This window comes from Hemibagrus wyckioides, linkage group LG26, assembly GCF_019097595.1.
Source record: "Hemibagrus wyckioides isolate EC202008001 linkage group LG26, SWU_Hwy_1.0, whole genome shotgun sequence".
Classification (NCBI taxonomy): Eukaryota; Metazoa; Chordata; class Actinopteri; order Siluriformes; family Bagridae; genus Hemibagrus; species Hemibagrus wyckioides.
Genome location: NC_080735.1, coordinates 6,419,808 through 6,436,619, shown reverse-complemented (window position 1 = coordinate 6,436,619; position 16,812 = coordinate 6,419,808). Strand labels below are relative to the sequence as shown.

The following is a 16,812-nucleotide window of genomic DNA, read 5'->3' as shown; positions in this document are numbered from 1 at the left end:
ACGCGCGCACTACCATACACACGCGCACTACCATACACACGCGCACTACCATACACACGCGCACTACCATACACACGCGCACTACCATACACGCGCGCACTACCATACACGCGCGCACTACCATACACGCACACTACCATACACGCACACTACCATACACACGCACACTACCATACACACGCACACTACCATACACGCACACTACCATACACACGCACACTACCATACACACGCACACTACCATACACACGCACACTACCATACACACGCACACTACCATACACGCACACTACCATACACGCGCACTATCATACACGCGCACACTACCATACGCGCGCACTACCATACGCGCGCACTACCATACGCGCGCACTATCATACGCGCGCACTACCATACACACGCACACTACCATACACACGCACACTACCATACACACGCACACTACCATACACACGCACACTACCATACACACGCACACTACCATACACGCACACTACCATACACGCACACTATCATACACACGCACACTACCATACACGCACACTACCATACACGCACACTACCATACACGCACACTACCATACACACGCACACTACCATACACGCACACTACCATACACACGCACACTACCATACACGCACACTACCATACACACAAACTACCATACACACGCACACTACCATACACGCGCACACTACCATACACGCGCACACTACCATACACACACACTACCATACACGCACACACTATCATACACGCACACTACCATACACACAAACTACCATACACACGCACACTACCATACACACACACTACCATACACGCACACACTATCATACACGCACACTACCATACACACGCACACTACCATACACGCACACTACCATACACACGCACACTACCATACGCACACACTATCATACACGCACACACTACCATACACACACACACTACCATACACACGCACACTATCATACACGCGCACACTACCATACACGCACACTATTATACACGCGCACTACCATACACACGCACACTACCATACACGCACACTATTATACACGCGCACTATTATACACGCGCACTACCATACACACGCACTACCATACACGCACACTACCATACACGCGCACACTACCATACACGCGCACACTATCATACACGCGCACACTACCATACACGCGCACACTATCATACACGCGCACACTACCATACACACACACTACCATACACACACACACTACCATACAGACACACTACCATACACACACACACACACACTATCATACACACACACTACCATACACGCACACTACCATACACGCACACTGCCATACACGCACACGCTATCATACACGCACGCTAACATACACGCACGCTACCATACACGCACACTACCATACACACACACACACACACTACCATACACACACACACACAATACCATACACACACACACACTACCATACACACACACACACACACTACCATACACGCACACTACCATACACGCACACTACCATACACACACACACTACCATACACGCGCACTACCATACACGCGCACTACCATACACGCGCACTACCATACACGCGCACTACCATACACGCGCACTACCATACACGCGCACACTACCATACACGCGCACACTACCATACACGCGCACACTACCATACACGCGCACACTACCGTACACACACACACACACTACCGTACACACACTACCGTACACGCACACTACCATACACGCGCACACTATCATACACGCACGCTACCATACACGCGCACACTATCATACACGCGCACTACCATACACGCGCACACTACCATACACACACATACACGCACACTACCATACACACACACACTATCATACACGCACACTACCATACACGCGCACACTACCATACACACACATACACGCACACTATCATACACACACACTATCATACACACACACACTATCATACACACACACTATCATACACGCACACTATCATACGCGCACACTATCATACGCGCACACTACCATCCACACACACTATCATACACACACACTACCATACACGCACACGCTATCATACAAGCACGCTAACATACACGCACGCTACCATACACGCACACTACCATACACACACACACTACCATACACGCGCACACTACCATACACGCGCACACTACCATACACGCGCACACTACCATACACACGCACACACTACCATACACACGCACACACTACCATACACACGCACACACTACCATACACACGCACACACTACCATACACACGCACACACTACCATACACACGCACACACTACCATACACGCACACTACCATACACACGCACACACTACCATACACGCACACTACCATACACACGCACACACTACCATACACGCACACTACCATACACGCACACTATCATACACGCACACTACCATACACACACACACTATCATACACACACACTACCATACAAACACACACTACCATGCAGACACACTACCATACACACACACACTATCATACACACACACACACACTACCATACACACACACACTATCATACACACACACTACCATCCACACACACTATCATACACGCACACTATCATACGCGCACACTACCATCCACACACACTATCATACACACACACTACCATACACGCACACGCTATCATACAAGCACGCTAACATACACGCACGCTACCATACACGCACACTACCATACACACACACACTACCATACACGCGCACACTACCATACACACACACACTACCATACACACGCACACACTACCATACACACGCACACACTACCATACACGCACACTACCATACACACGCACACACTACCATACACGCACACTACCATACACACGCACACACTACCATACACGCACACTACCATACACACGCACACTACCATACACACACACTACCATACACACGCACACTACCATACACACGCACACACTACCATACACGCACACTACCATACACACGCACACTACCATACACACACACACACTACCATACACGCACACTACCATACACACACACACACTACCATACACACACACTACCATACACGCACACTACCATACACACGCACACTACCATACACGCACACTACCATACACACGCACACACTACCATACACACGCACACACTACCATACACGCACACTACCATACACGCACACTACCATACACGCACACTACCACCATACACGCACACTACCATACACGCACACTACCATACACACGCACACACTACCATACACACGCACACACTACCATACACGCACACTACCATACACGCACACTACCACCATACACGCACACTACCATACACGCACACTACCATACACACGCACACTACCATACACGCGCACACTACCATACACGCGCACACTACCATACACGCGCACACTACCATACACGCACACTACCATACACGCACACTACCATACACGCACACTACCATACACGCGCACACTACCATACACGCGCACACTACCATACACGCGCACACTACCATACACGCGCACTACCATACACGCACACTATCATACACGCACACTACCATACACGCGCACACTATCATACACACACACTACCATACACGCGCACACTACCATACACGCACACTACCATACACACGCACACTACCATACACACACACTACCATACACGCGCACACTACCATACACGCACACTACCATACACGCGCACACTACCATACACGCACACTATCATACACGCGCACACTACCATACACGCGCACACTACCATACACGCGCACACTACCATACACGCGCACACTACCATACACGCACACTACCATACACACGCACACTACCATACACGCGCACACTACCATACACGCGCACACTACCATACACGCGCACACTACCATACACGCGCACACTACCATACACGCGCACACTACCATACACGCGCACACTACCATACACGCGCACACTATCATACACGCACACTACCATACACGCGCACACTACCATACACGCACACTATTATACACGCGCACACTACCATACACGCGCACACTACCATACACGCGCACACTACCATACACGCGCACACTACCATACACGCGCACACTACCATACACGCACACTACCATACACGCGCACACTACCATACACGCGCACACTACCATACACGCGCACACTACCATACACGCGCACACTACCATACACGCGCACACTACCATACACGCGCACACTACCATACACGCACACTATCATACACGCACACTACCATACACGCACACTACCATACACACGCACACTACCATACACACGCACACTATCATACACACACACTACCATACACGCACACTACCATACACACACACACTATCATACACACACACTACCATACACGCACACTACCATACACACGCACTCTACCATACACGCACACTACCCTACACACGCACACTACCCTACACACGCACAGTACCATACACGCACACTACCATACACGCACACTACCATACACGCACACTACCATACGCGCACACTACCATACACGCGCACACTACCATACACGCGCACACTACCATACACGCGCACTATCATACACGCACACTACCATACATGAGCACACTACCATACACGCGCACTACCATACACGCGCACACTACCATACACACACACTACCATACACACACACTACCATACACACACACTACCATAAACGCGCACACTATCATACATGCACACTACCATACACGCACACTATCATACACACGCACACTACCATACACACGCACACTACCATACACACACACTACCATAAACGCGCACACTATCATACATGCACACTACCATACACGCGCACACTACCATACACACGCACACTACCATACACACACACTACCATAAACGCGCACACTATCATACATGCACACTACCATACACACACACTATCATACACGCACACTACCATACACACACACACTATCATACACGCACACTACCATACACACACACACTATCATACACGCACACTACCATACACACACACACTATCATACACGCACACTACCATACACACACACACTATCATACACACACACACTATCATACACGCGCACACTATCATACACGCACACACTATCATACACACACACACTATCATACACGCACACTATCATACACACACACACTATCATACACGCACACTACCATACACACACACACTACCATACACACACACACTACCATACACACACACACTACCATACACACGCACACTACCATACAAGCACACTACCATACACACACACACTATCATACACACACACACTATCATACGCGCACACTACCATACACACACACACACTATCATTCACACACACTACCATACACGCGCACACTATCATACACACACACACTATCATACGCGCACACTACCATACACACACACACTATCATACACGCGCACACTATCATACACGCACACACTATCATACACACACACACTATCATACACACACACACTATCATACACACACACACTATCATACACGCACACTACCATACAAGCACACTATCATACACACACACACACACTATCATACACGCACACTACCATACAAGCACACTACCATACACACACACACACTATCATACACGCACACTACCATACAAGCACACTACCATACACACACACACTATCATACACACACACACTATCATTCACACACACTACCATACACGCGCACACTATCATACACACACACACTATCATACACGCACACTACCATACACACACACACTATCATACACACACACTGCCATACACGCGCACTACCATACACGCACACACTATCATACACGCACAGTACCATACACGCACACACTATCATACACGCACAGTACCATACACGCACTCTACCATACAGGCACACTACCATACACGCGCACACTATCATACACACACACTACCATACACGCGCACACTATCATGCGCGGACACTGCCATACACGCACACTGCCATACGCGCACACTACCATACACACACACACTATCATACACGCACAGTACCATACACGCACTCTACCATACAGGCACACTACCATACACACACACACTATCATACACGCACACTACCATACACACACACACTATCATACACACACACTGCCATACACGCGCACTACCATACACGCACACACTATCATACACGCACAGTACCATACACGCACACACTATCATACACGCACACACTATCATACACGCACAGTACCATACACGCACAGTACCATACAGGCGCACACTATCATACACACACACTACCATACACGCGCACACTATCATGCGCGCACACTGCCATACGCGCACACTACCATACACACACACACTATCATACACGCACAGTACCATACACGCACTCTACCATACAGGCACACTACCATACACACACACACTATCATACACGCACTCTACCATACAGGCACACTACCATACACGCGCACACTATCATACACGCACACTGCCATACGCGCACACTACCATACACACACACACTATCATACACGCACAGTACCATACACGCACTCTACCATACAGGCACACTACCATACACACACACACTATCATACACGCACACTATCATACACGCACTCTACCATACAGGCACACTATCATACACGCACACACTATCATACACGCACACACTATCATACAGTACTAATATATAAAATGTTTAAAAACCAGTTAGAAGGTGTTCCTGATAATCACTCATTCAGTGTCTGACTTTTCTAATTTCAGGCACTTCATTAGTATCAATCCCGAGAGAGGATCAAAGACCATGCGGGGAAAGAAGGTCTCAAAGAAGACAGACAATTGTCCAGAAGAAATATTCCACAGTCAATTCATGTGTCTCCACACTACTAAAGAACCTCATTAACTTTGAATGGGACTTTATATAGGTCAGTGAGCTCACTCTTGTTTCTGTCTCACACAGACATAACAAAAGGTTCCTCAAAAAGGTTCTTAAAAAAAACATTTATTTATATAATTATAATATATAATTATATATAATTTGTTTTACAAGTTATGATACAAAAGGGATCCATCTCTCAGTTAAAAGGAAAAGTTTTTTTTTTTACTAAAATATTGTATATTTTTGATGTAAGTTATTAATATAATGTTAAATGTTAAAATCTGTAATGTTTCATGTAATTCTCAGTAAGGGTGAGTAAGGTTAGTCATGATGTTGAGGGGTGGCCTCAGTTATGTAATTTATTTTTTTATTGCCTTTATTTTTAAGAGTTGTTTTGTACCTGAAATTTGTTTTTCTGGCTTGTTACTTGACATAATTTGCTTTTCCATTTGTTGACTCTACCCTTTTAAATAAAGTTTTATTTTGACTTACATCCTTTCTGAAGTGTTTATTGCTTATTATAATGTATTTTAAGCAGATGTGTGTAGACCAGAAAATAGTGTTCTACTGTTAACTGAAGATTGAAGATTCAGCTTTTAGGTTATTTTATTATAAATTAACCACACTGTTACTGGTAACTGAAATAATCATAGTATTATACTGCATTTACTTTTTACAGAAAAATGCTGTAAAATAATCCACAGTATAAATACTGTAAAATTACAGTAGATTGCTGGCATCTGTGCTGCCAGTATTTTACTGTAAATTGAGAAAATACAGAAATACTTTACAGTTACTTTACAGAAATACTTTACAGTATTTCATTTCCACAGTAATAAACTGTAAAGTAAGTTCACAGTATGAACTGTTAAATTACAGTAGATTGCTGGTGTTTGTGCTGCCAGTATTTTACTGTTATTTTACAGAATTTTTTTTACAGTGTATGACAGGAAAAGTGGTGGAACGAAATTACGAATCCAATAACAATTTACCTATTCAAGGACATAGAAATATTTTCACCACGGTAAGACATACACTATATTGCCAAAAGTATTCGCTCACCTGCCTTGACTCGCATATGAACTTAAGTGACATCCCATTCCTAATCCATAGGGTTCAATATGACGTTGGTCCACCCTTTGCAGCTATAACAGCTTCAACTCTTCTGGGAAGGCTGTCCACAAGGTTTAGGAGTGTGTTTATGGGAATTTTTGACCATTCTTCCATTTGTGAGGTCACACACTGATGTTGGATGAGAAGGCCTGGCTCTCAGTCTCCGCTCTAATTCATCCCAAAGGTGTTCTATCGGGTTGAGGTCAGGACTCTGTGCAGGCCAGTCAAGTTCATCCACACCAGACTCTGTCATCCATGTCTTTATGGACCTTGCTTTGTGCACTGGTGCACAGTCATGTTGGAAGAGGAAGGGGCCAGCTCCAAACTGTTCCCACAAAGTTGGGAGCATGGAATTGTCCAAAATGTCTTGGTATGCTGAAGCATTCAGAGTTCCTTTCACTGGAACTAAGGGGCCAAGCCCAGCTCCTGAAAAACAACCCCACACCATAATCCCCCCTCCACCAAACTTTACACTTGGCACAATGCAGTCAGACAAGTACCGTTCTCCTGGCAACCGCCAAACCCAGACTCGTCCATCAGATTGCCAGATGGAGAAGCGCGATTCGTCACTCCAGAGAACGCGTCTCCACTGCTCTAGAGTCCAGTGGCGGCGTGCTTTACACCACTGCATCCGACGCTTTGCATTGCACTTGGTGACGTATGGCTTGGATGCAGCTGCTCGGCCATGGAAACCCATTCCATGAAGCTCTCTGCGCACTGTTCTTGAGCTAATCTGAAGGCCACATGAAGTTTGGAGGTCTGTAGCGATTGACTCTGCAGAAAGTTGGCGCCTCTTCGCACTATGCGCCTCAGCATCCGCTGACCCCGCTCCGTCAGTTTACGTGGCCTACCACTTCGTGGCTGAGTTGCTGTCGTTCCCAAACACTTCCACGTTCTTATAATACAGCTGACAGTTGACTGTGGAATATTTAGGAGCGAGGAAATTTCACGACTGGATTTGTTGCACAGGTGGCATCCTATCACAGTTCCACGCTGGAATTCACTGAGCTCCTGAGAGCGACCCATTCTTTCACAAATGTTTGTAAAAACAGTCTGCATGCCTAGGTGCTTGATTTTATACACCTGTGGCCATGGAAGTGATTGGAACACCTGATTCTGATTATTTGGATGGGTGAGAGAATACTTTTGGCAATATAGTGTACCTTGAAGCCAATGTTTTAATCTTGGCTCTGAAACATTCTTTCTTGACGGTCTGCATGTTTATTTTATTCATGCCTATTTTCTAAAATCAATTCGCTACACTACATCTTGGGTTCATTACTCCTTAATTAAAAGTGCTCATGAAAACAAATATGTAAAAGAAATACTGTGTATGTGTTTTGTACACACAAATCAGCCATAGCATTAAAAACCACTGACAGAAGTAAATAACATTATCTCATTACAGTGGCATCTGTTAAATGGTGGGAATTATTAGGCAGAAAGTGAACAGTCTATGTCAGAGCAACTCCAAAACTGCAGGTAATGGGGGTGTTCCAGTTATGCAGTAGTATCTACAAAAAAAACTAGCTCTGATCAGGGTTGTGTCTCCTTGCTTGAGTCACATGACCTTGTGCAGCTTTTGATGGCAGTAATCATAATAATCTTAAAATTAAACCAGAAAAAATTGCTGGGAATGGCTCTCGCACATTATTTGACATTTATTTTTTAACGTTTATTATAATTTACATTTTACAGCTGTGTAATTACACAATTTGTATAATAACAATAGTTTTTTGCTCTCTGAACAAACATTATGATCAATGCTGTATACAAATTTACTGTTTTTGCTGTATACACAGCTACTGTCTGGAGAAAAGACCTTTACACCAAAGAAGCAGAGTCACAATTTTCCTATATCAGCTTCCATAGGTGGATTGACAATGGTTTGTACATGCATCTCTCAGCCAAATTTTTTCTTTCCCTTTCTCCACATTTAACCCAGCAGTGAGTGTACAAGGCATATAATATACACCAATCAGGCATAATATTATGACCACCTGTCTAATATTGTGTTGGTCCCCCTTTTGCTGACCCGTCATGCACTGTGTATTCTGACATCTTGCTATCAGAACCAGCATTAACTTCATCAGCAATTTGACTAACAGTAGCTCGTCTGTTGGATCGCACAGCAGGGTCCAGCCTTCACTCCCCACGTGCATCAATGAGTGTTGGCCACCCATGACCCATGGACCACTTTTGATAGATACTGACCACTGCAGGCCAAGAACACCCCACTGCAGTTTTGGAGATGCTCTGATCCAGTGGTCTAGCCATCACAATTTGGTCCTTGTCAAACTCGCTCAAATCCTTACGCTTGCCCATTTTTCCTGCTTCTAACACATCAACTTTGAGGAAAAAATGTTCACTTGCTGCCTAAAATATCCCACCCACTAACAGGTACCATAGTGACTTCACCACTCACTGCTCAAAATGATATGGCTGATTGGTGTAGTGTTGAAAAGAAGTAACATAAGGGACTTAAATGCTGAGTGAGGAGACGTTTAACAGTTCTAATTTCAAATATACACACAAGCCATGATGGGACAAGGTCAGAGTCTAACCTTGAACCCAGATTCAGTGAGACTCAAGTGTGGCTGTACCTTAACAAAAATCTTAAATTCATTTGTTTAATCTTGCAATAAATATAAACCCTCACCTACATGATATTACTAATCTTTATATGCTTATCCTCAATTGCATTCCATTTGACAGCAAATGTGAATGCAACAGTAAGCACAGGAAAGTGAAAAATGGGGTGGGGAAAAAACTGTGGGGGAAAAACTGCTGTGAAAATAACATGCTGTAATTTTCATATAATAGCATGGTCTGGAATGTAATTATTCCACTTAGTGCTAATGCTTACCATGGTTAATTCAATAAAGAACAACATTATGAATTTTAGTTGTTTAAAGATGTGTAGAGCTACAATAAACAATAATTCTTTTACCAGACTCTCTCTCTGAATAATTGCAGCCTGTCTACTAACAAAAACACCACTGCATCAACAATTTTACCTTCTTTTATAAAAAAAATTATATAAAAAATTCCTTCTGACAATAATATATTTGGATGAATACACTGGCCTATCATTCATTTTTACAGCCAGAACTGCTGTGCTGTTATATGAAAATAGGCATGCTGTTAAATGAAGTTACAAGTTATCTTATATCTAACATATCTGCTGAAAATGGCTATACTAATATTTTCAAAAGCATGCATCATTAAAATTTTTAAAAAAATAATAAATCCACCCTAAAATGATTTGCATATTAATCTTTATAATTCACATGTGCTCTTTACTGGCATCTAAGATTTATTTTGTTAAAGGCTTCCTACTTTTCCCACAATGGTGTTTGTGTAAATACCGATAGTGGTGCCATAGTGACTTAGCCATTATTTCAACTCTTAAATTTTAAAGACCCTGCATTTATCATCTATATCTTTAGCCAGCTGATCAAAATCTCTGCCATAACTCAATTCAACTGACTCATATTAGCTGCATTGCATTCTATAACTCTGAATCAAACATTTGCTGTCTCCTCTTCTATGTTAGTCCCTTTCTTATATTATATTGAATGTCAGTGGAAAATGGTGAATGAGAAAAGACGTTTGCAGTTTTCTGTTTTAAGGACTTAACAGCGATACCTGACCTTTATCACTTATTTTGGTGATTGCTGGTTTTTCACTCCTATTAAACAACATTGTAACTACACTGTAATGGACACTGTGATGTCCACTAGACAACCACTAACTGTTCAGTAATAACAAAAACACAGCACTGACCAAGGAATCGCCACTACAATTGCTAAGAACATAACAAATATTTAAATATAAACATATTTAGTGTGTTTCAGGGTGGAGAATTCCATGAAATTAAATTTAAAATGAAAAGAAAATGTCCATGGAATCTCTGGCAGCATGTAAGACAGTTGAGACATGGAAATATGGTATTGTAGCAAGCAAATAGCCACCAATCGACCCCAACATACCCCTGGAAAAGGCAGAAGGAGCTGTCATAGTGTATGTGGCCTCTGACATAAATATTATAACTGTACGTCACTGATGGCGATGATAAATAATACGTACGTCAATTCTCTGCTGTCTAAAATGTCTATTCGACCGTGGGTGTGAATACACACCCAAATTTAATTCAGCTACTAGATACACGATCATTACAAACCTCTGCAAGCAGCAACAGAACACACCGTTATTATGAGCTGCGTTAGCCTTAAACATGGATATAATATGGAGCCAGACAAAGGCCTTCTTCAAAATAAATAAATAAATAAATGAAAATAAAACACCCCACGGGTTTAAATATGACACTGAATACATTAGACTATAAGACACCACTAATCAATGAGCCAAGTGATTCCTGTGTCTATCATTTGAAATCTATAAGAGGCAATGCGTCAATATGATGAAGGATGTCCTCAGAAGAACGACGGACAGAAAGCAAACAGAAAAGAGCAAAGCACACGAATGTAATAAAGTCATGAAATATATCTGAATTTGCTCAACAAGAAAGGAGAGGCACCTGCTGAACTGTAAAAATCAACAGAAACTGTCGGGCTACAATAGGTGAACCTGCTAGCGTTGCTAACATGATCTTATAACTCCTTCAGTGTCCTTCGCAGGATATTAATCGACATTTCATGATGCACTGATGGATCGCACTTACTTCCTCAACTGTTCCCTCATCCTTTTTGCTATACAGTTTATCCAAACGATGTCTTGGAATCTGAGAACTCGATGTTCTTGACAGCGGCTGTCTCGATATTCCCCCTTCTTGGAGGAAAACGCATTAGATTTTCCTGCAATCTCCTCACGAGGTTCCGCTGCTCGGAGAAGGCGGAGCTATTCCATTCACTCCCTTCCCCCAAACGCCTTTACTGAGGAATCCTGCGAAAAAGCTCGCTACAAGGTATTTTACTGCCCTGTCGAGTGGGGGCCTGTTTATCAGGCTAAAGTGTTAAACAGTAGCAGCAGTCTAGCAACAACAATATCAACATTACGGGTTAAAAATTAAACGCCCAAACATTAAAGGAGAAGTTCACTTCCAAAACAAAAATCTACAAATAATTTACTCACCCCCGTGTCACCCAAGATATGAACATGAACGTCTTTCTTTCTTCAGTCGTAAAGAAATTATGTTTTCTGAGGAAAGCATTTCAGGATTTTTCTCTATATAGTGGACTTCAATGGTGCCCGCTAGTTTGATCTTCCAAAATACAGTTTAAATGCAGCTTCAAAGAGCTCTAAACCATCCCAGCCCAGGAATAAGGCTCTTATCTAGCCAAACCATTGCTCATTTTCTTAGAAAGTAAAAAATTGTATACTTTTTAACCACAAAAGCTCGTCTAGCACTAGTTCTGGGATGCGCGTCCGCGACGTTACTACATAATCATAATCGAAAGGTCACACGTGACATAGGCAGAGCTATAGACCCAGTGTTTAGACGAAGGAAGTGCAAATAAGTCAAACACTCTTTACTAACAAAAAGGTACATATTCAAGTTTAACATTTTTACTTAGATGCTGTGTAATTTGATACGTTGACAACAAAAAGATATGACAATGGTCAATAAAAAATAACACTGATGGATGGATTCAAAATCACACCAAAAATCTAAGTAAAAAATTCAATTTCTGACTGATCCAACTTGCATGGCAGCTCATAATGTAAGTCAGTAGTGTATTTGGCCCCCATGTGCCTGTACGTACTCCCAACAATGTCTGGGAATGCTCCTAATGAGATTAGAGATTAAAGATCTCCTTCCAGAACTTCAGGGCATCAGTGAGTTCCTGGACAATCTGTGGTGCTACTTGGCAATGTTGGATGCTCCGATACCTAACGTCCTAGAGGTTTTCAAGTGAAATCATGTCTGGAGAATGTGTGGGTCAGTCAATGGCATCAATGCCTTTGTCATTCAGAAACTGCCTACACACTCTGGCCACATGGTGTAAGGCATTGACATGCATCAGGAGGAACCCAGGGCCCACTGCACCAGTTCAATCTGACAATGGTTTGAAGATTTCATCCTCAACCTTATTGCTGTTAGGTACCGTTGACTAGCACATGAAGGTCTGTGCTACCCTCTAAGGATATTTACTGAAAATAACTGCCTCACTGCCAAACTAGTCATGCTGGACGATGTGCAGGTAGGCAGCATATTATTCACCATGAAATTTCCAGACTCTTTCACGTGTCACAAATGCTCAGCGTGAACCTGCTCTCATCCATGAACAAAACGGGGCACCAATTGAGGACCTGCCAATGCTGGTATTCTCTCGCACATACCAATCAATGATGATGGGCTATGACTACAGGTCCCACTAGAGGATGTCAAGCTCTCATGCCCTCATGGAGCCTCATGACAGTTTGGCCAGAAACTAGTTCTGGCAGTGCTCCTCCTGTTCCTCTTTGCACATGTCCTGCTGCTGGGTTGTTGCCCTTCTATGGCCCTGTCTAGTTCTCGTTGTGTCTCCTAGTAACTCCTCCATGCTCTTGAAACTGTGTGTGCTGGCTGACACACCAAAACTCATGCTACAGCATGTATGGATGTGTAGTCTTGGAGGAGCTGGACTACCTACAGGTATTGCCTCAGGCTACAAGTAGTGACAAGGACCCTAAAAAAACACAAAACTACAGATAAATCAGTACTAAGCAAATAGGTAATCTTCCATTAGATAAGAAGCTCAGTGATTAATATGTTTTAATATGTTTCATCATGCAAACTGCTAACACTGGGTTAAGAACTGTCCTTTATTTAAAACCTGGTAGGATAGTGGTGAACCATCTTTGAGGAAGAAATGTGGTCACAAAAAAATCTTGAATTATTGTGATCAGAGATTTTGTTAAAATTAAACCAACAGTAGGAACAATAGTAAAACTCACTGCTATGTTTAACAGTGAAAGTAAGAGGATTTTCACAAACAAAGTGTGAAGAGAACTCAAGGAATTGGGACTAAACATATGTGTTGCCTTATCAGTGAGGCTAATTGGTTAAAAAAGATTTCATTTTGCTAGCCAGCATAAATATTGGACACTGTAAAAATAGAGTCCAGTTACAAAGAGGGGTGGATGAAGTGATGCACCCATCATACCTAGTGCTCACCATACAAGGGGCAGTGATGTGATCAGGGGTTGCTTCAGTTGGTCAAGTCCTAGTTCAGCAATGTTGTGTGCCCAAAAATGAGGTCAGCTGACTACCTGGATATGCTGAATGACCAGGTTTTTCCAATCAATGGATTTTTTCTTCCCTCATGGCATGAGCATATTCCAAGGTGACATTCATTGTACTCAAATTGTGAAAGAGAGGTTCAGAGCGCATGAGATATAATTTTCACATATGGATTGGCCACCACAGAGTCCAAACCTTAACCCCATTAAGACTCATTGGAATATGCTCCTATAATCGATACATGATCTTGACAAGAAATTAATACATCTCTGGAAGGAAATAAATGTTGTGACATTGCATAAAACGATGCCATGGCAAATGCATGCCTTAATCAAAGGAAAGGTTTTGAAACAAAATATTAGAGCGTGTGACTTTGGCCAGGCAGTTTGTGTTTGTTTGTGTGTGTGTGTGTGTGTGTGTGTGTGTGTGCATACTGTTGGTTCAGAGGAACATAGGAATGGTATTTTTTTTTTTTTTTTTTACCAAATAACAATAATTAACAATATAATATTATTATTTTGAGGACCTTACTTACATGGTTTCAAGTATCTAATAATATATTCTAAACTATCACAGTTCCTAAAGCTGTATATTAAAACAGTAATATCAGCTTGTACTTCATGTTGCCCTTTGGTATTTCATGTTAAGCTGCTAGGAGCCCAGTGAGTGAATAACATACAGTATGTCCTTGGGAGTCTAGCAGACATCAACTGCTTTAAAGTAATAACATTAATATTTTTGTGCAAGTTAGTTATTTTTTGTGTCAGTTCATAATACACTTAAGGGAAGAAGTAGTGAATTAATGAAAGTTGCTATCTCTGGAATACTTACTTTATATAATAAGGAACACTGTTTGGTGAAACAGAGCGTTCAAAAGGACTTTTCACAGACCCTGTAAACAGGAAAGAAATCTACATGGTCAGTATAATAATAATAATGATAATAATAATAATACAAACATACATACATACATATACTAAGCCAAAATGCATAAATGACTTGTTTCACCTTGTAGAAAATGCTGAGAATTTTCTCCCAAATCTCTATGGGCCTCAATAAGCTGGGACAGATGTTCTTCAACTGATATCTAAAAAAGATATGTTACTGAAGTGAGTTTGTGATTCATTGATCATCACAAATTTTTCATCACAAAAAAAAGTTGCAGAGAATACAACAGCAGATAGAAATGATGGAAAGAGAGGAGGATTATTTTCTATTTTTTGTGATCATAGCATATGAGCATAAACAGGGTGTTTTGAACCTCTAAGTGTTAACAGTTTTAAGCACCTAGTGTGCAAAGACAAACACAAATATTTCATTTACAGTTTATATGCAGTAAATTTGTGGTAGAAATAACCAACAGACTAAGAGAACTTACAGCAAACATATTTTTTTTTTGCACCATCACAAAATTTTATATTCATATTTTGTTGATATTGTAATAAACTCCAAAACTCAGATGCAAATGCACTAGTTCTTTTGAAATTATGCCAGATAATGCCAATGCCAATCATGCCAGATAGATATAGTTGAATATGAAGACAAAACCTCCTTCCCCAGATCCAGGTTCATATGTAACCCTCTGACCA

At 42.4% G+C, this 16,812-nt stretch overlaps 1 protein-coding gene across 7 annotated transcripts in view; it reads right to left on the bottom strand.

Annotated features, from left to right (window-relative positions):
• Positions 1-16,812, bottom strand: part of dmd (dystrophin) — a 183,206-nt gene that overhangs the window by 68,186 nt on the left and 98,208 nt on the right. For 6 of the 7 annotated variants that reach the window (XR_009203704.1, XM_058380899.1, XM_058380897.1 and 3 more), the window contains 2 exons: positions 16,232-16,310; positions 16,055-16,115 (listed from right to left, as the gene is read on the bottom strand). Coding sequence is in view for 6 of the 7 variants with exons in the window: in XM_058380899.1 (XP_058236882.1) it covers positions 16,055-16,115; positions 16,232-16,310 (140 nt within the window). In the remaining variant the exon portion in view is untranslated. Of the gene's footprint in view, positions 1-12,721; positions 12,945-16,054; positions 16,116-16,231; positions 16,311-16,812 lie in introns of those variants that run through there. The other variant, XM_058380902.1, reaches the window with a different exon arrangement.